At 42.7% G+C, this 26,648-nt stretch overlaps 1 protein-coding gene across 2 annotated transcripts in view; it reads right to left on the bottom strand.

Annotated features, from left to right (window-relative positions):
* Window positions 1-10,582: 10,582 nt before the first annotated feature.
* The window catches only part of LOC117456849 (roundabout homolog 2), a 71,710-nt gene continuing 55,644 nt past the window's right edge, over window positions 10,583-26,648 (bottom strand). The window contains exons 21-26 of one of the 2 annotated variants that reach the window (XM_034096686.2): window positions 23,810-23,948; window positions 22,177-22,496; window positions 21,861-21,977; window positions 20,982-21,161; window positions 20,536-20,657; window positions 10,583-11,173 (exon numbers count right to left, since the gene is read on the bottom strand). In XM_034096686.2, the coding sequence (XP_033952577.1) occupies window positions 11,162-11,173; window positions 20,536-20,657; window positions 20,982-21,161; window positions 21,861-21,977; window positions 22,177-22,496; window positions 23,810-23,948 (890 nt within the window). In that variant the 3' untranslated portion in view covers window positions 10,583-11,161. The remainder of the gene's footprint in view (window positions 11,174-20,535; window positions 20,658-20,981; window positions 21,162-21,860; window positions 21,978-22,176; window positions 22,497-23,809; window positions 23,949-26,648) is intronic. The other variant, XM_034096687.2, reaches the window with a different exon arrangement.

The raw sequence follows: 26,648 nt of genomic DNA, 5'->3' as shown, positions 1-26,648 counted from the left end.
CAATATTTCGTGTTGTCAAAGCACAGAGGAGCCCAATATTGCGCAGAGCAGGCAGGAAAGTTTTGTTTGTGCGTAGGAAACCAAGCGAACAAACGGGTGATGGAACAATGGAGCATGCTGAGCCACAACCAATCACAGAGGATGAGTTTTGTGTTTTAGGGAATTTGCTGAAAATACAAAACTGTTAAAGCGCTGTGCACATCTGAGTAATACTGATGACACAGAGCTTTTAATTCAAAATGCTGCACAACCAGTAAACTCATGGCCTGCAATAGGCTTAACCAGTAGCCATTGCTGGACAATCTTATTTAACAGTTTTGAAACTAACTCATTTTTAATTATGTTTCTGCTTATATGTTTAGGGACAATCATTGTCTATAATGGTGATGTAATTAACATGAAATACTCAAGTCCTTTCTGCCTTTAAATACAAATGATTGTAATTAAAGTAGTGTGCTCATTTATATAAAATCAATACTTTTTTAAAGGCATGACATATAAATGATGAAGATACTAAAGCAACAACACTCACTGTGTGTGCTTGTAATGTATTTTCATCTTTCATAATAAAGGTTGAAATACACACTTTATTCATTAATATTTAGACTCATACTTAGTGTTTGCACAGCACTTAGTTGGCAAGGCTAGACCAGGGTCAGTTTAAATTATATTCTAGATGGAAAACTGCTCAGACATTCATAAAAAACACAGCTGCATAAATCCACAGGAGAAAATGCATACAGATAACTTTTAGCAGCAAAGAGTATGATGATCTGGATGGTGGACTTCTGATGACATCTGTGTTTACATCTGCTTTGTAATCAGTAAATCTGCTGCTAAAAGATTGTTTTTTCATAGCATCATGTAGAGTAGGAGTTGGAAAATAGTTAGTATTGCTGATAAATCATTTACTCCTTTCATGGTGTTCAGTAGCGTTTTAAATAGAGGAGTGGGTCACAGATGATACATCAGGACATTGTACTTTTAAGATAGAAACAGTGGTGGGGCAACAAGTACAACATCACCAAGTTACAATTTCACACTTGTGCCATTTCACATCTCCCTCAAAGTTAAACGGTTTTATCCGACTGGGTAGGCTACATACCTTCTCTACTCAATGTGCTGTTACCGCTCAATCCTGTATGCTGCGGGTACAGCCGTAGGCCTAAATTAACGTCTGCTGAGCAAACTAATTTTACCACAAGTTACCATGCTGCTTGCATGTTTGGGTAACTCTCAGAAAGATGCTTGGGATCCTGACAGCCTGAGAAGGTATGCTAATATCCCTTATGGACAACACACATGGTAAGCTAGCATTTAGCCATTTGGTTTTTGGGAACCTCTCCATATTATTATTTATGTAGATAGTTTTGAGACATGCTAAGGACACAAGGTGATATTCATTCCCCAAATAGCTACGCTTTCAATTAAAACTTTGAAAACCAGATGCTCTTTATTTGCTCCTTATACAAGTTATTGAAAGATTCTGTTCCTTCATTCCTGTTTCTTCTTGTTAATGTAAAAGTAGGTTTTTACGTTGTGTTACCTGGAATAGGTGCGACTTTTTCTCGAGCGACCCACAGGAAATCTCCCACGTTGAGCTTCCTCACATCGAAGCTCACTCCGTTCCTCTGCAGCTCTTTGACCAGATCCTGCTTGCAGTTTTTGCTGCCGCTGCACAAACACACCGACAATTCAGGAAACACACACACATTTATACGTTTGATTCACACAGATAAAACACACAGCTGTCTTAACCAGTTGTCTCAATGAAGTCAACACAGAGGATGATCTAGGAGCCAAGAAGAAGACTCCATGCATTTGGGGTTCTGCTCGTTGCCGGTACATTTTGGGGTTTTCCTGAAAAGAACATTCCAGGAATGACAATCCTCGGCTGGGAAGCAGAGGTCGGCCTCTCTGTAGGTCTGGAAAAAGAAAGTTCAATTAATTTTAATGTATTTACAATCAGTTCAACAATAGTGCAATCATAAGACATACTGAAGATATTTCTGTCTTAAATATATTACTAACACATCCATAATTGGAGAGAGTTCATGTATTAAACAGAAACATTACAAGCTAAAACACACAAAGTAAAGTCAAGTAAAGTCTACATATTTGTATATCTACTTTTGCATTTTACTTGCACCATTCTGTTTCTTTTTGGACTATATGTATTCCTTTTAATGTCGTTAGTTGTTGGAAGAGGCTGGGATTTAGGATTGTCATGACCAAGACTATAGGTTATTTTGAATCTTGAATGTTTAAATGGTCCCAAAACATTTATTGTATCAGTCCAAGCATAAGTTAAAATATATTGATCGGAGAAACACAAACATATGACAAGGAGGAAAATAATGGTACGAATTAAATGCATTTCAGAGTAGAAACTAGTAGTACATTATCTTTTTGAGATAATGATAATTTTTGTCCCAGAAGAAGGTAAAGACTTCTAGGTTTTGAAGCACACTCACTGTATTATCTCCTCTTCCTTCTCCTCTTCATCATCATCACTAGCAGTGAGGTCAACAAGCCCCGGGCCACTTTCCTCTTCATCTTCCTCCTCGTTTCCTTCACTCCTGTCCTGGCCTCCTCTCTATCTCCTTCTGGACCTTTGGTTGCCTCTAAAGACTCTAAGCGCTGCTCTAAAGCCAGACTCTCTTCTGTCAGGGAAAACCTGAAGAGGGAGGAAGAAATCCTACAGAAACAATTTGTGTGTGTGTGTGTACCTTGCATGGGTTGTGGGTCCTGTGAGAAATACAGGTAATATACTACTACTACTACTACTACTATTACTACTAGTAGCCTACTACTTCTACTTTTACTTACAGTAGCCTATACTACTATATACATTTGATATATAACTCCTTCAGCCCACTTTCAGCTCGGAAAACCATTGAACTATAACATTTTCCAGCTATTTCAGGACATTGAGGCTATAGTACATGTTGTTGTTAAGCTTCATCACTATTTTTCCTACTCTTCCAATTCAACATGTCAATTTGAAGTTTTCAACAAAGTCAGTGCAATGCATTTGAGCTGTTAACAAATCATTTAACTTTTCTGCATTTTTCCGCAAAGTTCAGCAATACACGTACTGTAGGCATACTTGGTGTCTGCTGCTAAAAGCATCTCACCATTCAACTATTAAAATATTCAGCTTTTTCTGCATTTTTAGCTAAATTAAGCAACACATTTGCGCAGCTTACACCATTCGCACGCATTTTCTAGTTATACGTCCATGTTCTTATTATACATCCATGATCCATGGGCCCATCCCGATATCTATGATATCCATCCGCTGTACGCATGCGCACTGATGGCTGTCCACATTCGGGACACTTGACTTTTGGTGCGTGCGCATACTTACCGAGGAAATTTTTTTTTCATAAAACAAAATACAACCATTGAGCTATTGAGCTTAAATGGTCAATTAATGATTAACAACAGCAGCAATCGAGGATGTTTCATGATATTCATTTGACTTGGATATCCATTTCTTAATTCCTTAGGAAAACGATCTGCTTTTTACTGCCAGCAGGTGGCTCTTTGCCCATTGCGTCAATCAGATTCATTTTTATTGGACATTTATGTCGACTCGACACACAAGGGATTTGATCCCATTTCCCAAAACCCTGTATGGCTACCTTAAATGTACAGGACAATATGAAAAAATACACATTATAGCCTATACAAAGATAGCTAAATAGATAGATATAAACACACTTTAAAGCTATTATATATAGCCTTAAAAAACATTCTACAATTTATACAGATCATAGTGTTACAACAATATGTATAGGGTTTTGGTGTGTGCAATAATGCACGTAAATATGTATATTGATATACTGTATATCTGCTAAGACTGGTGCATGTTAACTAAATGATATGATGTTAGAGGCCTAAACACTTAGGATAGCACAATGCTCCCCATTATACATAGTTTATGTTAGTTGGAAGCTTTTAGACCACTGTTGAAAAAGAGTATATCTGCCAATGGCAAATTCAAGATGTTCTATTTGAATATATAAAACATGTGTTTTTCCTGCTAAGACAAGTGCAAATGTCTCCTTGTTATACCTGATGTTATGTATTGATGTGTGACACCTACCCGCTCCTGATGATGCTTTAAAAAAACCATAACCTTATAAAATCCAACAGCAGCTGTTGATAGTGGATGTAGGCTACTGGTTATTCACTGCCACTCTAAATGCTACTGCTTTAAGTTCTGGAGCAGAGGTATTCAAAGTAGGACGCAGGACTCCCATGGGGCTCCAGTGTTTCAGGGGAGGCCCAGTGATTGGATTTGAGCTGTTAGTTAAAATAAGATCAGAGATAGAGCACAAGATATATCATTTTGTAAAGACGTTATCTGAAGTAATGCCACACAACAATATTAGACTATGTTTGCCTAATTTATGAGTGCCTTTGTGATCAAATAACATAATCAGGATCCCATGGGAATGAATAAATTAAACAAAATTAAATATAGTAAAGAGGGTTTGCGCCTTTTCAAAGCTTCATGGGAGGGGAGGCCCAGAGGTCCAGACTTTAACAACCCCTCCACTAGAGGATTTACTGATGACCAGCAAAATACATCACATGGGCTGCAGTCGAATAGTCCAAAGATCAGCTCCTAAATTCTAACCCTATCGTCTATTCCTTGACCTCTGACTGAAACGTCACGGGGTTAAGGGATAGTGGACAGGAGAATTCAAAAGGACTTAGGAGAAGAGACTGCGGTACTTTAGAGAATCCGAATGCACTTTCACTATCCGACGTGTTTATGATGCGCCAGCGGACGTCATGAATGTGCGTCTGCTGCTGTGGGGGAACTATGGAAACTACAGTTTTCTATACAGCGGACTACAACATGGATGTTTAATAAGAACGAGGGACGACTGTGAACTCATCTGGAGACTCTGCACAGTGCTCTGATGCTGCTGCTTTGCTTTATGAACGTGGACAACAGAGAAACATATTCTTCAGGACCAAAGTTGGAATTGAAATAAAAAAGGAAAGTGAAACTTCTGCTCGTCCCCCTCTCCCTCCGGTCCACATTAATACCAATGATCCCAATACGTATGATTGTATGAACTAAAGATCTTAAATCAATACAGATGTATTTATTATAAACGTTAGTCCTTAACATCTATCACTGTGTATATCACCATTCAAACATCTTTTAGAAGTTGAACAAACTCCACACAGCTCAGTGAAGACTGTGAAATGTTGACTTTATTTGATCATTTCAGTAAAAACTAACGTTCATATTTCTCTTTTTGATTATAATACTGATGAACGTTCAGAACAAAGCACTTTGGCAACTTACCACCTACGTTTTAAAATGCTTAATAAGCACCGTAACTTTCATGATATCATTTCTCGGTCATAATCGGTTGTTTCCGTGAACGGCCGACTGTTGAGTGACGGCAAATGCTGCGGCTGCAAGGCATTGTGGGGCAGCATTTTCGCTACTCCTGTCGGATAGGGAGGTCCAGTGGTTCCTAAGCTAAAGGAGGCTATAAAGGAAGCTTGAAACCTCCTTTCCTATCATTCTCATCATTCTAGAGAATTCGAACGGCACTTATCATGGCTGCCACTGAGGGACTTCCGGGTCATTTCACTCCTTTAGGAAGGTTCCTAAACTAAATGGACTATTCGACTTCAGCCTTCGACTTCAGCCATGGTGTCCCTGATCACAGTCACCCTGCGTGTCTCCGTTATGACCAACAGATGGGGCTATTTATTCAGTCTTGCAGCACAAATTAAAACCTGAGTTGGATTTCCTTGTTGTTGTCAAGGGGGATTACATAATGACTTTTTTGTATGATCAACTGGTCATTTTTCTTCAAATACATGGTCCGATACAGATTATCATCTGTAGAGTCGGTATAGGGGTACAACGTCCTGCTGGCATGTGGGCTTCAGATAATAATAATAATAATAATAATAATAATAACTTATTTCTTGGAGGTGTTGATGACATTTAGGCTTGCTTTCTTTATTTAAAAATTAAGTTGTTTTTATTCTACTAATGTTTTATTCAATAGTTTAACCTTTTCATTTTGATTTATTTGCTGACTTTATTTATTTGTCAAGGACAACAGAACAAAACAGTTGTTATACTTCATTACTTTCAAAATACAAGCTCACTACCCCCTCCAATTTGTTTAACTGAAATCAAAGACAACATCCTGTCAAAACAAAACAAATAGGCCTAAACCCACAAACATAAATCTTTCTCCTGTTGAATAAATCCAGACTGCACACAGCCATACAATACAGTATCAACATGAACAAAACACTCCAGTAGGAAAAAAAATCCCCAGAAAAAAGCCCATGATTTGTTCAAACATATCCTCCCATGACTCTGTATGTAACTTAATCAAATGTAGTCAGCAGCTCAAAACATTCCTCAAAGCCACATCATTTCCAGTGTCTCAATATTAAAACACAACTTGTTGTTGAAGCCAGACTGATCCATAACCTGTTTTTGTTCATTCAAAGTGATTGTCAGAATGTCAGGTTACAAGGCCAGTACTGTATATTTAAAGCTGGAGATTGAATCAACTGTAATACAAAATTAGTTATTAAAGACGAGATTTAAGGTGAGCCAGAGAAACGTTCTCTATTCAGATGAATTCAGATGAATGTGAAAACAGCCTTTTTGTGTCAAACTCTGCCAACACATCATTGTGCACAGTGAAGGTCATTTTACTGAAGTAACACATAGTAAAACACATTTTGAATGGAGGAAGACTTGAAAAGTAAATTATAGGATGGTTAATGTGGAAAAATAATCATCCACATTATAATAGTGAGTCTCAATCAGGAGTATGTGTACCCAAGGGTGTACTTCCATTTCAAAAGGGTCCCTGGCATATGAAAAATGGAAAAAACGCATGAATAATCCAAAAACTACATGAATTGGTAATTAGCTTGTAACACTTTGTCAGCTCGTGCTGAGATTAAGAACCTGAAAATATGTAGAAAGTGAGATAAGAACATCTGCTGTGATGTGCAAAAGAAGTTTGATCTCCTCTGATGTTTACAAGATGTTTACTTTAGGGCTGATTTGCTCAAACATCATAAGATGTTTGGAAGCCAATTGTGGTCGAAATCTAACCTACAGTTTGATAATTAAACTTTAATTTAAAATATTGCAATCCCTATTATGGTTTATGTCTGAAAACATATCTGGAATAGGCTTAAAGCAGTTGGATAGACAATTTCCAAAATGCAGTTCAAATATATGCATAGAAAAATAAAGGTCTAAAGCACCAGTAACACATCCTACTGTTTTATTTTTTATTTATTTAAACTTTATTTAACCAGATAAAAGCATTGAGATAACATCTCATTTTCAATGCTGACCTGACCAAGAAGGCAGCAACGTTACACATAACACAAACATATAAAATACAGAGAACACAACTAAGAAAACAAAAGACGAAAAAGCAGTCACCACATTGTGCACATTAGGACAGTAAGAAAGGTATACTACTTATTACTGCAAGAGCAGCTGGTGGTAAGGACTTCAGACAACTTCGATTTAAAATATGCTATTGAGACAAGTGCCGTCAGTTTGAGGCTTGATTGAAGGTCATTCCAAGACCAAGGACCATAATAAAAAAGACTCCTTTTTCCAGCCTCAGTCAGTGGCCAGTGGCACCAGCAGGGGGGGGGGGGCCATGGCTATAAAGGTCAATAATAGATGGTGTTTTTGTGTTCAATCACAGTATGTATTTACCATGTTATACCCCTTGTGTTTTTGGGTCCTGTTGAAATAAAATAGTCATGTTTTAAAACTTGATTTAATAAAGTCATGTCAATCATCTTTGATCCCAGTGTGACACAAACAGCTTTGTTCAGTCTAAAACAATTTATAACCTAGAGACATAATATAACTGAAGAACATGTTGTGTTGCTGTTGTGTATTGTATGTGTTGAAAATGCTGAACATTTGGTGCATAACAATAAAGGAACTTATTTAAATTAAGCTGTATTTGTCTTTTTAAAAGGAAAGAACAACTAGCATATAAAAAACAAAACAATAAATAACCAACACATGTATACATAAAACAAGGTTATTTTAAATGTTGTTTGAAGTCAAATGTTAACTATCCGTATGATATTCACTTCAGATGAATAGTATCAGAAAATGTAAAATAAGAAACCAAAGTATATCAGTAGGTGATTCTCTTTGCCATTGTTTTCATCTAGTTTATACTTTTACAACAATTAAATTCTTGGTTTTGGTGGGCCACCCCAAGATTTTCAGTGGCCCCATTTGGCCACCCCTATGAAAGATTTCTGGAGGCGCCACTGCGCACAGCAGGAACCTGGAACCGTATCCAGGCACTGGATCTGAGGTTGTAAGAGTCACAAACTGGGGCAAATCTGGCACATATGTACAGTGGAAGCTTACCTAAAATGGCTTTATACATTAATAAAAACCAATGCTGAATCCTACGCATAGTAAGTGAGGACCATCCAGTTAGGCTATACAGTTTGCAATGATGAGTCCTATAGGGTGCATTTGATATATAACGCAGTGCAGCATGGTAGAGTGGGTCAAGTTTGGCAAAAACAGTGGGACAGGCAAATCTATGGTATCACCGTAGTCCAGCTGGGACAGGAATAAGCCAGAGACCAACCTTTTACGGGATGAAGTTGAAAAACAACATTTAAGTCTGAAAAGGAAGCCAACAGAGATGCCATCAAGAGTGTCAATGGAGAGGCAAGAGGAGGCTGACTTGGGAGCAAAAAGCATTGCTTTGGTTTTCTTACCGTTCAATAGCAGTTTGGAATCAAGAAGTGCATGCTGCAGCGTGATAAAATCAGATTTTAAATTGGAAATGGCCATATCCAGAGAAGGAGCACATGAATATACAATAGTGTCATCAGCATATACAGTACATATGCTAGGTAGAAAATTGCATCTGATTACAAATATTGTTTACATATAATAAAAAGAGCAAGGGCCCCAAAATAGAGCCCTGTGGAACTCCCTTCTCCAAGGTGACAGGGTCAGAGACAGTACCACCCAACCTGACACATTGTGTACGGTCGGTTAGATAACTCTGAAACCAGAAAATGGCATTATGATCGAAACGAGACACCAACATAACATTAGACATAATGTGGTGATCTACAGTGTCAAATGCTTTGGCTAGGTCAATAAGCAATGCAACACAAACAGATTTTTTTATCCAAAGCAGCCTTAATATCGTCTAAGACTTTCAGACTGGCAGTCACAGTACTGTGCTTTGATCTGAATCCAGATTGCATAGGGTAAACGATGTTGTGTGAATTTAAAAAAAGTTTTATTTGAGTAGAAACTAGGGACTCAAGAATCTTTGATAACACAGACAGATTTGAGATAGGACGATAGTTATTCAACTCCGTGGGATCACCAGCTTTCAAGAGGGGCGATACCAGAGCTTGTCTGGTTGATCTAGTTGAGTACATTTGTCTACTCATGTGAAGTGGCCTCAGCAAGAGATGACTGTGTATGTGTGTGTATGTGGGGGGGGGGGGGGGGGGGGAGGACCACAGAGGCCCTAATCCATGCTACAGGCCATGCAATTGTAGAACCCTTTTAAATTGCATCGGATTACCATTATCCTCCTAGCCTGGTGGGACACAGTGAGTATTTGCCAGAGGCAGTGGAGTCCAACTCACTTTCCTCACCATCCAACTGCCTCTCTGCCAACAGACTGTAAACCAATGAGATCTGCACACAAGAGGCTCATGCAGCAGATGAAGGTGCAGACGTGGAGAAAGCCTTTTTATATCCCAATCGCTGTCCTATTTCAGGAGTCGCACAGCGAGATAAAGGTTACCTCCGTCCTTTCATTAGGCCATATTCACAAACAGGTCTTTTCACAATGCAAGAAGGCATCAAATAATTCACTATCTCGTATCAGAAGAGCAATTTTGAAATGTTCTCAGAGACATTTGGCTCTTATGGAAAAATTCCAGCTCACTTTATTTTCCCCTCTTTCTCTCTGTCCTGTCTTTATTCTCCTGCAAGTCATTGATTATCCAACACACATACATGTGGTTTCATGTAAAAAAAATTAAGATATTTTGTTCACTGCTTAAATGGTTTTTACTTGAAATATCCCAGGAAACATTCAAAATGTGTGTTAGTAGATTTTTGATGTTTTGACATCACTGCAGATATGGTCCTCATAAAAGCTATGCCTCAAGATTTACGAGGAATTTCTGTTCATGTCTTTATGTTCTTCATTAAATTAGGAGTATTCTGCATTTATAGTATCACAAATGATCTATTTTACCACAGATATTGTTCATTTCAGAGCCCAAATGTTAAAATTATTTGCATGTCCAGGGCCTCATAGGTCAAAACAGATTTAGTTTTTGACGAAAAATTAACATTAATTTGATCCCCAAAGTTATATTTTCAGGGAGACATCAGACCACAGGACTGATCTACATGACCAGGCATACAATGCTTCAGCTATACTCATGTAATATTCAGTACGATTCACACATGGACAGAAGCATTTTCTAATAAATGTTTTATTGGTCAGTTTAAAAATGTTGACAGAACTAACACACTGGTGATCTACAGGGACAACACAGTACACAGTCACACTGAAATGAGAGATACAAAACAGTTACACACACAAACACCACACCACACACGCACACACGCACGCACACACACACACACACACACACACTGGTGATGGTAACACATTTTCTGCCTCACGTCTTCTCCAGTCTTTTATCAAACACGCGCATTATCATGGTTTCATGGTCAGGGGTAAACATATACATTCATTAATTTGCTGTACAATAATGTTATATTTTCTTCAACTTCCCATTACTTAAAAATACAATATTTTTTAAACCCGAAATCCATCTTAAGTTATTCATCTGATCACATTTAAAACAAAATTAAAGATATCTTTATACACGGAGAGAGGGTGAAGAAATCACAAGAGTTAATGATGATATCATCAAGATAAAACAAAAATAGTTCATGAAAAGGCAGATGGCAAGCCTTGATAAATTCCCTTTAGTCTTCAGTTTCTCATAAGATGCCATGGCAACAGATTGATGGTGCACAAAGACAGGAAATCAGGGAGAAAAGAGGAGGATGTGTGGTCATGAAGCTGGAGTCTGTCTACATGAGGTTCTGGAAACAAACACAGAGAGCAACGTTTAGATACAGGTTAAATACAGACACAGAATTTGTATAGGCTAATACCGAATCAATATCTTTGGGATATTCTTTTCTGAATTTTAATTCAGAAAAAAAATGAACACACACAGACGAGGACATTTAATCGTATGAAAATTGTCAATGCTCTCTAATGGACAAACTACCAGTGACTTTATACCTGGTTTATAATAAACATTTACTATACAATTATTTCACAAAAAGTGGAATATGAATATTGAGAAAAAAAAGTTTATGGTCTTGGCTGAGGTAGAAAACTTTATGCATCGATTAATAAAAAAAGTGCAAAAGTATAATCCAAAAAGACGTAATAAATCATGAAATTCATGAGGCATGATTCATTCTTAGTCCACATGTACACAGGTATTTTGGAAAACAGGGTTTTGTTCTTTTCTGTCTAAAAAATAAATCCCACCCACATTAGCACGGTTTTAAAAAAACAACACAAATGTTCAAAGTCCACGCGTGGGTGGATTGGAAGTACCTCACACAGGTCTCATCAGAACTGGCAATGTTGTAACATCAGAGTGTTGGCGAGGTCTGTTATTTCCTAAAGTACCTGTGTATGTGTGGACGAAGCATTCAATGTCAACAGAAGCTTTCAAAACGACCTCACTGCAGTTTCCAGTCATTCATTCGTTCTACACAGGTTATACTGCCCTCTTTCAAGCCTAAACAAAGTGTTTTCACTCTCAGAAGACACATTTCAGGTGGAGTATGGTATCACTTTAATGATTTATGTAATCCTTATCTTTTGAGGCATATATGCTTTTCTAATAAAAATGAAGAAATGTGACCTCATTAGTGACGCATCGCAAAAAAGATAACTGACATTACAGGCCATAAACTCAATGTTCCCGGTCTACAGGATTAATGAAAATGTTCACTCTAGAATGACAAAATAACTTCCAGTGACCTAAAAACTATAGGTTACTTACGTAACCCCAGTACTCTGAGTAACATGAAGTGAGATGTCTCACTATGGGATGCGCTTCATCGCGGAGCAAACAGAAGCATCAATCTCATTACACCAATCCTGATTGGCCGGTGATTCTTGACGTCAACGTCAGGGGAAATCACCCCCTATAAGTAGCCTGCGCCACGACGCATGCGTCATTCAAAATAAGCACCTCTTCTCGCTTCACCATAGCAAGGAGGGCCGTCTGGTGAGACATTTCACTTCATGTTACTCTGAGTACTGGGGTTACGTAAGTAACCTATAGTTCTCATTCATAACACTCCGTTCGATGTCTCACTATGGGATATTGTAGCTCCCGTATTGCCAAATGAGCTTATCTCGAAGATCACCGATCAACCAGAATTTAACAGGTGGAGTCCCGACTCAACAAGGTGCCCAGCACTGCTCGGGCCACGCTTGGAGTGGAGACGTCCAGCCTGTAAAAGCGGACAAAAGTGAGCGGCGAAGACCAGCTTGCCGCCGCACAGATATCCTGGATGGAAACACCCTTGAACAAAGCCCAGGATGTAGCCAGGCCCCGAGTCGAGTGAGCCCGCAGACCCGAAGGTGCTTGCAGATTCTGACTCGTATAGGCCAAAGCAATCGCCTCCACGATCCAGTGGGATAGTCGTTGCTTAGTAACAGGCTTACCCTTGTGAGGTTTAGCCCAGGACACGAAGAGTTGGTCATTAAGACAAAGATCTTTTGATCTGTCCATATATGTGTGCAAAGCCCGGACTGGACACAATAGATCCTGCTGCTGCTCCCCGGAGGAAACCAGCTGCGGAGGAAATGCCTCAATGTCAATCGGGGTACACGAACCAACCACCCTTGGTGTAAAGGCAGGGTTGGGTTTCAACAACACATCCTCACTCCCAGGTCGGCCTATGTTGACGTTATGTCAAGTCCCCTGCCGGCTTTTTCCAACGCAAGGGGGGGGCCCTTAGCGTCCATTTTCAGCTTTCCGGGATGTCCATGTGCTTCTATGGACGCTCATGGAAGCACGCATTCGTTTGTGTCAACTGCCCTTAAAGGCAATGAAGACACTACACTACCCAGAATCCCCAGCTATCGTTTGGACTACACCATGTGCTCTGTTTGACAAACCCCGTGATAGTCCTCAAGCTCTGTGATTGGAGAGTGTGCTCAGAGGGTTACCGAGCCTCGAACAGCACTTGAAATGGGATGGAACCACGGCAGACTGTCCAAAACTGGATTTGAACGGGTCCACCGCGTCCCCCCTCCCCCACCCCGTCCCCAGAACTACACATGCTGGCTATTCTGTTTCGCAACATGTTCTCTATGGCACGTCTCTACTGGGAGTTGTAGTTTTAAAAGACGTTTTCGTATTTCCCATAATAAGAAGTTGCCAGTATTAAACTGTGTACATCCCTGGAGGTTTAGGGGACAGGAAACACTCACATTTAAAACATATAATTAATAAATGGGTGAAAATTGCTTGTGCCCATAATGGGCAGCATTAATATATATACACACATGCCAGCTAAGGTCAGAAGAGCTTTATTTAACTGCTGGACTTATGTTTGTGACCCCTCCTGTTGTTAATTGATTACATTACATTACATTACATTACATTAATTGATAAGCTGGAAACATGCACTTGTCAAGGTTCAGAGGCACATTTTGCAAATATGGCAGTAGCCATCGATCAGCTTAAGATAAGATATACTTTATTGATCCCAAGTTGGAACATTTGCGTTACATCAGCATGTTTAACAGTTAAATATGCAGTGGTGTTTATTTGTAAATCATTTAGTATAATCACAGAAATTCTGTGTTTTATATTCAACAATTCTGTGTTCTTTATTTATTGATTGTTCAATACCCGACAAGGCCGGAGATGAAATATCTGCATACATCTTATAAGAGTATAATACATTATGTATAATATCAGTTAAAATAAGTGCTTCAACATAGTTAACATTGCTGGAGGTATGCACACATATTGATAGATGTCTTGTAATGCACTGTTGAGGAACCTGCGACCCAAGTTTTTCATTCAGTGCAGAACTACACCATAGTTGTGTAGGCCTATATGATATGTCAATAAACCTTAGAACATCTTGAAATCTTGAACGGGATGTGCAAAATAGTCATTATATACAGTCTTTAATTAACTATTAGTAGAGAATAACGAGTAATGAATATACTTTATAGGGATCCTATTAATATCTAATAATAAAAATAATGAAATTAAATAACATGCTTTAACCACCAGGTGTCTCTTTATATCATCTGTGCACCTTTATGGTGTAAATACAGCCTATCTACCAATTGGATCAAATATAAAAGTGAGCCGAATTAGTGTTGATACGGCAAGGAGACGTATTGTGTGAAAAGAAATGTAAGATGTTGTTTAATGGCTGATATATTTATTTTCAGTTCCTCATGTTTGTCTTCTCATCAGGGCTATAAATACAGAACTACGGTAGATATGTAATATTTAATGCAGCCGAACCGTGTATTACAATGCCGTTATGTGATGACTTTCAAAGAGAAAAGCAAGCACACTCGGAATAAGGTATTATTTTATTTTTTTTAAATGTTTTCGGTCTGTGTTAATGACGATGTGCTCTGAGATGTGAGACTGGAATTGCACAGGGGAAAATAACGTATCTTTAGATGCGGATTGTGTTAAACTAATATGTTTGCGCTGTGGACCAACACTATACATTGACGGGGAAGGGGGTAGCAATAAAGATAACACCATTAAACAGTTACACAACATAACAGAAATAATATCGATAGCAGCGTCCCTAGCAACCACCTTGGTAACAATGAAAACGTTGGACGCGATTTCCTGAAGTAATCTTCGTAATAACTAGCAAACTAAAGATCAAGTACATCCACTGCACACATCATCTGAAATAACAACTCATATTTCTCGCATCAAATGACATCAAAACGCATTTTAATGGCCAAACTAACTTTAAAATAGGCATTTTACACCCAGAATAAAACGAAGTTCGGCCATGTTTTCTTTTTCTGCAGGGAGAAATGTGAAGATCACGTGACGTCAAACAGAGCTTATGGTGTAGTCCAAACGATAGCTGGGGATTCTGGGTAGTGTAGTGTCTTCTGCCATCCTTTACTCCGAAAAAAGATTTGTTTCTCCGAATCGAAGGGGAAAAATACAAAAGCATTGCACACAATTTAAACCAATCAATGTTGTGTAATTAACAAGGATAATCTGGTGTTTTTTAGTCGATGAGTAGTGCAGATATCACTGTAAAATCAATCGTTAGTAAGGGGAATATTTACTTCCGGGTGTACAATTCTCCGCTCTCATTGCCTTTAAGGGCAGTCGACACAAACGAATGCCGTGCTTCCATGAGCGTCCATAGAAGCACATGGACATCCCGGAAAGCTGAAAATGGACGCTAAGGGCCCCCCCCTTGCGTTGAAAATGGACGCTAAGGCCCCCCCCCCCTTGTGTTGGAAAAAGCCGGCAGGGGACTTGACATAACGTCAACATAGGCCGACCTGGGAGTGAGGATGTGTTGGTTTCAACAACACTCTCGTTTGCCCTGGGGCGAACTGAGTGCATGAGGGATGTACAGACAGTGCATGGATATCACTGACCCGTTTAGCGGATGCCAGGGCCAGTAACAGCACTGTCTTGAGTGACAGATGTTTCATGTCAGCTCCCTCCAGGGGTTCAAATGGGGTCATTTTGAGCCCATTTAAAACCACTGCCAGGTCCCATAAGGGCACCAGCGACCTGGAGACAGGGAGGAGCCTGCGCGCTCCCTTCATAAAACAAACCAAAGGATGTTGGCTAGCCGTCTTACCCTCAAAGCCCACATGGCATGCAGCAATAGCAGCCAGGTACACCTTGATCGTGGAAAAAGCTCTGTTTATCGATCAAGTCCTGTAGGAATGATAAAATCACCCCGACAGGACATTGAAAAGAGATGTGTCCTTCTTGAAGGCACCACTCCTCAAACACCCTCCACTTACAGTCGTAAAGAGACCTGGTGGAGGAAGCTCTCGCACTCTGAATAGTGTTTATCACCTTCTGAGGGAGTCCCACTGTATTCAGATTGTACCACTCACGGGTCAGGCCCATAGTGCCCCGTGCTCTGGGCGTGGGTGAAGGATCGCCCTCCCCGCCTGAGACAATCTGTCCCTGCGTGGTGGGGGCTGCCACGGCTTCCCGCACAACAGCTGATATATCCCCACCAGCCCGTATATTGCGGGCTAGGGTGGAAACATCAGAGTAAGTGTGTGGCGTTGCTCTTTCACTCTGGCCGGAGTTAAGGGGAACAGAACCAGGGGTGGGAACGTGTACAGAGGACCCGGAGGTCAATCGTGTACGAGTGCGTCCCCGCCTAACAGTGCGTTTAAATCGTGCATTAAAGAGAACAGCTGTCATTGAGCATTTTCTCCCCTTGCGAACAGATTTAACGCGGCTCCGCCGTAACGCACCCACAGCGGACTCTCGATCCTTGGATGAGGAGTCCAGTCTGCATAGAGTGGTGCACCCTTTGACAGTAATTCTGTCCCTAGGTGCATAACACCCGGTACTTGTGTCGTTCTCAGAGAGAGGAGACGTCTGCCGCTCCAAGGGATCAGTTTGTGTGCTAGTGTGTGTGACTGGAGACAACGCAACCTCCCCTGGCGGTTCATACACGATATCGTGTTGTCTATCCTCACGGGGACATGAAGTCCTCTGAGAGAAGGCAGGAAGCATTTTTGGGTGGGGAACACCGCTAAAAGCTCCGGGTAATTTACGCGTGCCCGCTGGAAGTCTCTGTTCTATGCCCCTTTCACACCAGCGCCTTTTCAGCTCCGGCTCGGAGCTAGAGCCTGAAAAGCGCCGGGTTTTCCAGTTCACACCGGAGCTGCGCTGGCTCTTAGCTCCGGAATCCGCTTCATTTCCAGCTCCAAAAAATTGTCGGTCCAGAGGCAAGAGCTTTGGAGCTAAGAGGTGACGTCGCTTACGTCTCTCTTACGTCAAGGCGTGCAGGAAACTAAACCCACCTCCCATGGGTCGACTGTTATGCCTGCCTACAAGCAGTAGTGCCTATAAACACACTTTATAAAGTCAGGCAACACTAACCAGGCTTCGTGTGATTCTGTTTATTTGTGCCTTACTTTGACCGTCGATCATTGTGGAGAGAGGCAGACGTGTTGTTTTGTATTATTGCAGCTATCGGATGCAAGTAGTCAGTTTAGCTTCGGTTGCTATGCTAACATCACCCGTTTTATACCAGAGAAACTTTCATAACAGCGTTGTGATACCAAACAGTGTCAATTCAGACTGACACACATTCACTTAGGCTAAGGGAACTGGGGATATGCATCAGCTGCTTGTGTGAGTCGGACAGTGAATACTTTAGAGCGGCCGCTGCAGTGTGAGCTAACCGGGAGCTAACGGGAGAATAAACTCCGTGGAAGAGCAGCACTGCAGCGGTCGGTAAATGCTGCAGAAACACATTAATAAACAATGAACCACGGCACTCTGGAGAAAAGTATAAGGTTGGAGAAGTCGTTATTCAATTTATTCTGGCTTCGTGTGATTAAAAGCAACACGATCATCGACCCGACGCAGTTGTTGTTGTGAGCTGCCGTTGGGGAGCAAATCAGCGATGTAAACGGTGACGTCATGACGCAGCAAGGGCAGCTCTGGGGCGCCAGTGGGCGGTGTGCACAGAGCGGGAGCTGAAAAGGGAAACCGGAGCTGAACCAGAAAAGCTCCCGCTCGGAGCTAGAAACTGAAAAGCGCTGGTGTGAAAGCCGCACTAGAGACCTCTCACCGGGCGACCTTCGTAAGTCCCCTGTCAGCCCGTCTGACCTGCGTCCGTGGTGACCACCTTCCGTGAAAGGACTGCACCCGTAGGCGCGTCCCGCACTAGAAAAGTCGGGTGTAGTGCCACTACGCATTTCATAATCACCAAAACTCTCCGTAAGCCGTGGCGTTCGGGGTTTAGTTTTATTATGAGGCCCATGTTGAGCGGGTGCTTTACGAGGACATTTTCCTCCGTAATCTGACTCCGCTCGGTGGGCTTTATAGATAAAACCCTTCTTTCTGGGAGAGAGAGAACCCTTCTCTCCAGAATGTGGGTTGACTCTCTCTGGGTTTGTGAAAACAGATAAATTATAACTGTTTTGAGAAGCCCAGGCAGACATCGTGAGTATCTCCTGCTGTATGCTCCTTAGAGCCAGCTGGGATGTCACTCTTCTGGCTCCGACCTGCACTGCGCATGTGCGTGACGGAGGTGCCTTTTCAGCTCCAGCCGGTACTGCGCATGTGTGTGCCGGTGGTGCCCTCACGGCTCCAGTCGGCACTGCGCCTGCGCGTGCCGGTGGTGCCCTTAAAGCCCCGGCCGGCACTGCGCATGTGTGTGGCGGTGGCTTCACGGACCCATCAATAATCCGTCCTTTGAGAGATGCCGTAGCTGCTCTTGAAAGGGGAAGGATTGACGGGCCGTTCTTTACAGCTCTAGCCGGCACTGCGTACGCACGTGGCGGTAGTGCCCTTAAAGCCCCAACCGGCACTGCGCATGCGCGTGGCGGTGGTGCCTTCACAGACCCGTTTATTATCGCCTTTTGAGAGAGGCCGTAGCTGCTCTCAGAAGGGGATTTATAGTTAACGGACTGTTTATTGGCTTTCTTTTCATTTTTTTTGAGCTGCGCCCTTGGCCGGAGCCTGGATGCGTCAGCAGAAAATGGTTTATTCAGACAGAAAGATGTGACATGAGTTTTATGCGGACTTGAGGATGACGTTGAGGCATCTCTCGAGGCGGCGGGAACACATTCACGGAGGGGAGAAGGAGGGGCTGTCACGGCGCTCGCTTCTTCTTCCTCGACTGCTGGCCGAAATTCTGGGTTGGCTGAGCCTGAGCTGCAGCCGGAACCGGAGATTTTCTCGGCCAACTTGTCTAGTCTGGCCGCAGCGCGCTGACACACGGCTTGTAGGTCCATACTGAGACAGGGCGAAGCTGGTGTGCTATCGCCGAGAGAGCAGCCATCGCTCCCGGCTTTGCAGCCTGAGCTGGTGACACGAAGACGTCGTCTTCTTGCTCTTCCGAGTCAGACAGGAGGAACTCAGAGGTGTACTCTTCGTCCTCCATGTAGTCTAACTCCAGGACATCTTCCGCGGGTGAAACCATGGTGAGGTCCAGTCGGGAGCCCCAGCTTGGTATAGCGTGGGGCCCCGTTCCCGCGTTTCTTGCCGCCACCGGATCTCGGCCTGATATGGCGCGGGATTCCGGTTCTGCGGGTGCCGCTGTCGGTGAGCCCCAGACCGCAGTGAGGGGCTCCATCTCTGCGGCAGACGCCCCCGTGTCTTGATTGCCGGTCGGCAGATCAGTGGACATGAGGGGGGTCCCGTCCCGACAGGTTAGCTTGTTGCGCTAACCTTCGGTGGAGGCTCTTCACGGTGAGGCGGGCACAATGTCCGCACGAGCCGGGGTTGTCGATGGCCTCCTGGGCGTGTTCCAGCCCGAGGCAGGACGAACAGATCTGGTGTGAGTCTGTGCCTGACACTTTCAACCCGCAACCGCAGCGCCGAGCCTCCGAGTTCCTGACTCCTCTGGTGTGAGGGGGAGAGGCATCCATCTCGTTCGCCGTGAGGCGTGGAGAGGGTCCACTCATGACAGGTACGTTCGAGAAAAAAGTATTTACCGATCTGTCTTTAATCCAGGGGAAAAAAGGACAGCGTGGGTCTTTTTCTCTCAAGGATATTACCTGGTATGGTAATATTCCTGTAATCCTTTTCTCCTCCGTGGAAGAGAGAAGAAAAAAGTGTCCTCGCTACCGTGGTGTCGGTAGTGAGGGAAAAAACACAAGTTAGCAACTGGTGTGTTGCTAACTTGAAGTCAAAACCTTACCTTACTCCAGAGGAAGAACGGCGAGGTTGACTATAATACTCTTCTGTGAGAGAATCGGGTAGCCGGCTAACGCCCGTCGACCGAAAATTAGCTTTGGGTTCAGTCTGTGGAGCTAGCCCGGCTACCGTTCGAGATGTGCTCTGAAGTGAGAAGAGGTGTTTGAATGACGCATGCGTCGTGGCGCAGGCTACTTATAGGGGGTGATTTCCCCTGACGTTGACGTCAAGAATCACCGGCCAATCAGGATTGGCGTAATGAGATTGATGCTTCTGTTTGCTCCGCGATGAGGCGCATCCCATAGTGAGACATCGAACGGAGTGTTATGAATGAGAACACCTTTTGTATGAGATGTGACACCTAATAACTACCTGTGAACATATGGACTAAGCCTTAGAGGTTTTTTTTGTCACTTAGTTAGCTGATTACTTTTGTCAGTTTACTGGTAAACTGACGCACACTACACAGACACAATGTTTGTTAAGCACCTGTAAGTCTAGACATACCTCATCTCTCTTCCGGCCTGCGGTGGAGGGTCGCGAAAGGACTCCTCCACCCAGGGAACCGTAGCCTGACATCTGGACCTGGGGCACGAAGCCGGACTGTCCGTATGGGATTACATTCTCCTCTGTGGAGGACAAACAAATCACTCTAAGTTACAGCTGTATTTATATAGGTTAAACCCTAAGTGATGGAGCAGACTGAACATAGACCCCCTGCTACTAAAAGCAGCGCTACTACTAGGGGATAATAAGTGTGCATACAAGGGAGCCCGTTCTTTCAAAGCTCCAAGGGATTTGTATGTAAGCATCACAATAATATGAATACACATCTATTTGGGTGCCAGCTGTTGACACGAGATTGCTCTTGTGACAGAAATTGTTCTTTTATCATCTCTGGCTGACACATACAGAGTGATGCTACATAGGTGAGTATCACATACTGCACTTACCCTGTGGTGACCACTTTGTAGCTCCTCTCCTCTGGGGTGAGAAATCTTCTCCCCTCCTCTGTAGAGTAGGCGAGTCGCTCTCCTCTTCTTTTTCAGCGTCTGTTCGACTGCGGCCCAAAACATCAGCAAAGGGCTGCAAGGAGTCATCTGTAGGGGGAGGGGCTGGTGGAGTGGGAAGTTCTGCATATGATTGATCATTGATGATTATTAAACTACAAAGAGAAATGCTGCTTAAAGAAATAGTTTATTTAGCACAAAAAAGGCATTTGTTTCTTGGGAGTTTCAAGAAAAAAAGCCAGCAGTCAGTTGGCTTAGTTTAGCATAAAGAATGGAAACAGGCAGCCTGGCAATACTCAAAATATCACTTAGATTACCAACATTGCCTCATATTTTTATCTTGTTTGTTGAATAAAACGTGTCAATTTGTTGTTTCTTGGGGGTTAGCTGCCAAACTTGTTCTTGGCAGTTGCCAGGCAACTAGTAGAGGATGTAACTGCTTCTCAAAACTCTACAAGATGCAAATAAAAGCATTTAGCAACATGTCAAATTGTATTTAACATTTGCAACACTACAACTTACTACAATATTTAGACAGCAATGAATGCTGGCTGCATTTTTACAGCCCCATTTCTGTGAGAATGTAGCCTACTGTTTTGATAAATGATTGGATAAACTGGAAACATGAATTGATCACCAACGTTATTATAGTTGAGGTTGAGGGGGACATGCAGACATGCAGTGATGCAACATTGCCACCCATAGAGCTAAGCTGCTGCTGTGGAATAAAATGATTACATAAGAGTCTTATAATTAGTATCATTGTATCTTTTTATGCAAACTAAAACAGAAGTTAGATGAGCTACACAAAGTGTGTCATACCTGCTTGACTATTTAGCTCTCGTCTGAGTTGTCCATACTTGGATGTTTTCTTCTTACCCCTGGATCTGTGTGCTGGGGCTGGGGGGCTCAACTCGGCAGCTGGAGCAGGAAATTGTCCTGACAAGACAGCACACTGATGTTATCCTCAGGAAACTTAGAACACTGAGCTGCACTTTAAATAAATAGGACATGATTTTTCACGTACCACTACTTACTGCTGGGTAACATCATAAACTAAATTATACACGACACTGTGTGGTTGTGCGCTGCCTCTTGGGAAGTCACTTTCAAAGATGTGAACTGAATATGAACTGACCTTTTCCGAGGCTTTCCCCCTTAAAGTCTTCCGCCCATTGGCTGGTGTGGTACACCTTCCCGGGAACATGGGCCTTGGTAAACAGATTTGGGTTGGACTGGGAGACCTCGGAGTGCTGACGGGCCAAGAGGTCAAAGTGCTGCAGCCGTGCGATGTCGCTGGGCTGGAGTGTGTCTCGCTGCGGGGAAGACATCAGTGTTTCTGAGAGGAAAGGCTCGTCTGGTTTGGTGGGCAGGCTGGACAGCTCCTCCCTGGAAGCGTCCATCAGGTAGGTTCTGGCAGGCAGCGGAGGACACCAGTTCTCGTCTTCATCCTCAGAGCTAGAGGACAGACAGCGAGGGTTGGCAGCACAAGTTAGTGTTTCAGAAGGATAACACTGAACATGAATTTTAATTACATGTAATTAATGTGAATTAAACAAGACCTGCCACAACGCAGTTTGAAGCTAGTCTGCTTAGAAATGTAAACTAAAACATCCAAGATACACATTTAAATGTTTATTTTTCTACACTTTGTCTATTTTATTGTCTAGATTTCTCCCAAATAAACAAAGGGTTAGCATTAGAAGCCTAATTTGCATATTTAAAATGTCACCAAAATCAAACAGTGATTTTTATCCTGGGTTTACCCAATGTTTATAACAGAAATGTCGAGGTACTAGCTCTAAACACAAAAGAACAGCTGATTGATAATATCATTAGTTTTCAGATTTTTAGTAATAAACCAAGATATAGGAGAAATTAAAAAGATTATAAGTTATCACAACTTATAACAAGGCCGCTTTCAGACACAAATGTCTTTACCAAAATGAATTGCAATCAATTAAAAAGCTGTTGAGGCACACAAATATCAACCTGCTGGTGACATTTGAGAACAATCCAGGGGATCACACATCTCATAGGTAAACATCTTCTGTGGGCCATGAATATCCGTACATAAATAACAAGGCACGCCACTAAATATTTTAATCTGGACCCAAGCAGTGGACAGACAAACCAAGAATAGCATCCATAAAGACATACCAGTGACATTGCCAAAAAAAAGCAGATTATGGAAAAGAGGAGTGAGAGGATAGTTAAATAATCTCTTTCCACATTTATATGTAAAGGAAAATGTGTTTAGTGTGAGAGAGAACCCCCTCCCTGATTTGTGCTGTCACTTTAGTGCTTTCAGGGCTATTTTAATGATGGACGTGTCATTCAAAATAGAAAGTACTAATCCAAACTGTCAGATCGTGGCTAATGTCATTAAAAAAGACACAACACAGTCAGAACAGCCCTCCGATCCCACCCCGTTATATGTCCGCAATCTATTCTGTCAGAAGCAGTTAGAGGAGCCGCCCGCTCCCCTCTGAAGCCCCGCAGCTCAATCTACTCACTGCCTGCAGACACTACTGTAGTTAATTTGAAAACTCCCCAGACTCCAAACTTCACTGAAGTTTAGTTTGACAGCCTTGGCAGAGTTACAGGGCAGGTTTGATATTTTGCCATCTGCCTTAATTCTCTCTGTCATGAAGGTGAAGCCTTGATTCTATAAATAAATGTAACATTAGATGGTACAAAAGCAATTGTGTTCTTAGAGGAGGATAAAAGGGCCTTGATGTACAACTTCAGTGAGTCTAAATAAGTCTCACCTGTGTGGCATCTCCTCTCTGTCTGTCTTGGCGAGACCTCTCTCTTTGTGGGCAGGAAGGGGCAGCGACAAAACATCCACCCAGGTGAGAGGAGCTGACTTTGACGAAGACCCCGCCGACCTCTGCTTTACCAGTTTATCTATAAAGACAAAACACAAAAGGTCATATTGTTTGCAAGATGTGTATTTCATATCTCCTCCCTGTGGTTGAAGCCCGTGGCTGTATTAAAGATAAATATGCTTTAAGATAATGCAGCTTTTAAACTATTGTTTGTCCATGCTTTGCTACGGAGCCCTGGGGCCTATACTACGAACCTGGTTCAACCTAACCTGGATATGTTTGAGTTAGCCGGTTGGCCTAATCCAAAACATACGCGCTCTCGCTAAACTGTACTACGACGCTGGTTATCAAGTGGATCGCTCAAGCCAGCCGTTTCCTATCTAGTTAGGTGCGCGTTCACATGAAAGGGGTGGTATCTGGAGCATTCGACCAATCACAAACATGGAGAAGCGCACTGACAGCGCAGCGTCATACTTCCTGAATGAAAAGTGAACTTTAATACTAGTCAAAAATGAAGAAGTTAAACTTTAAACATCCATGACTTAAACACTTTATCCAGGATAAAAGCCACAGAGCTGCACCTGCAAGGTGAATACAGCTGGAAAAAGAAAAAGTGTTTGAATGCGTACATTAACAGGTTTATGATATCACTGCCCCGTCTAAAACACGATCTGACTTCAATTACATTTGTCTCGAGTGTTTCGTCAACTTATGTGTTGCTTAAAATAATACTTCTGCATACAGTATGTGACACTGTGAGTGTTGCACGGCCAGATACGGCTCAGCTGACTCAGATAAGGAGATATATGATACATTATGAAGTGATATGCCGCGGACTGTACTTAATGTACTCTGATCCGGTTACTTATGTTGTGGCCGATATTTAAGTAAGCTTTCTTAACGCTAATGTTATAATAGTCAGATTGCTCTGAAGATGGAGGTGATATTCTATTAATGTTCACGTTCACACAGTCGGTGATTTTTGCCGGCCGTCTTTCCTGCGACGGCAGTTTTTCTGTATTTCCTTTCTCCTGTAATATGACTTGATCGCTTTAAACTCCGCACACTGAGCTCTGATTGGTCAGCAGGCGGTGCTTTCACTGAGTTGAGCTCTTAGCCTGCAACCTAACCTGGGGGGTATACTGCGAAGCAGGATTTTCGCTTAGCCGGCTAAATTCAGGGAAAACTCCGGCTTTGCGGTCATGCGAAGCTGGTTCTCTTTTTAGCAGGCTAGATCTCCATGGTAATATATGCTAAGCAGCTAACCTGGTCGGGACCAGGTTAGGTTGCAGGCACGGCTGGCTTGAGCGATCCACTTGATAACCAGTGTCGTAGTACAGTTTAGCGAGAGCGCGTATGTTTTGGATTAGGCCAACCGGCTAACTCAAACATATCCAGGTTAGGTTGAACCAGGTTCGTAGTATAGGCCCCTGGTCCCGACCAGGTTAGATGCTTAGCATATATTACCATGGAGATCTAGCCTGCTAAAAAGAGAACCAGCTTCGGATGACCGGAAAGCCGGAGTTTCCCCTGAATTTAGCCGGCTAAGCGAAAATCCTGCTTCGCAGTATACCCCCCTGGAGGGTTCATAGAGAGAAAAATAAATAAAACGTGGCCACGCTTTAGTAACTTGTGCGCACGCTTTAGTAACTCGTGCGCACGAGTTAATAAAGCGTGCACGAGTTACTAAAGCGTGCGCACGAGTTACTAAAGCGTGCGCACGAGTTAATAAAGCGTGGCCTCGTTTTGTGTGTGTGGGGGCATTTGTTTATGATAGTATCGTTCGTTCCGGTGCACTCCGGCAGGACTATAGCACATCGAGATTAAGATTAAACGAATTTCTTTCACTTGGGAATACACATATAACAATGGAGAACCAGATTTGTGTAAATTACTGTTTGTGGTAATTTGAAAACAAATGCCGGGGGTGTCGGACACACACAAACACACCGAACACGCACACACAGAGCGGAGCTGAGCACACACACACACGCGCGCACACGCACACACACATCATGCGCCCCGGTGACAGGACATCTCCTTCGTAAAAGGCACCGCTCTTTGCAGCTGGTGCTGCTCTTCTCAGATTCTGCTGAATTACACGTTACTGCCTCCAGTGCCCTGTACGACGAAGCCAGTTCAACACACCCTGGATATGTTTGATTTACCCGGCTTAACTAACCCTAACAAACGCGATGTCGCTAAGCGGTCCTACGAAGCTGGTTATCAACTCAGCAAATCAACCAGGGTTTCTCCGTCCGGTTGAGAGTGCGTTCACGTGAAAGTGACGGTGTTACCAACATTTGACCAATCACAAACATGGAGACGCGTGCTGACAGCGCAGCGTCATACTTCATGAATGAATAGTGTAAGTAGCAAATCCTGCTTCGTAGTACAGGCCACTGGTGCCACAGAGATTTCATTCATGCGGCTTTCACACCAGCGCTTTTCAGTTTCTAGCTCCGAGCGGGAGCTTTTCTGGTTCAGCTCCGGTTTCCCTTTTCAGCTCCCGCTCTGTGCACACCGCCCACTGGCGCCCCAGAGCTGCCCTTGCTGCGTCATGACGTCACCGTTTACATCGCTGATTTGCCCTCCAACGGCAGCCATTACGGCAGCTCACAACAACAACAACAACAACAACAACTGCGTCGGGTCGATGATCGTGTTGCTTTTAATCACACGAAGCCAGAATAAATTGAATAACGACTTCTCCAACCTTATACTTTGCTCCAGAGTGCCGTGGTTCATTGTTTATTCATGTGTTCCTGCAGCATTTACC

This window comes from Pseudochaenichthys georgianus, chromosome 13, assembly GCF_902827115.2.
Source record: "Pseudochaenichthys georgianus chromosome 13, fPseGeo1.2, whole genome shotgun sequence".
Lineage (NCBI taxonomy): Eukaryota > Metazoa > Chordata > Actinopteri > Perciformes > Channichthyidae > Pseudochaenichthys > Pseudochaenichthys georgianus.
This window is presented reverse-complemented; position numbering and strand designations above follow the sequence as displayed.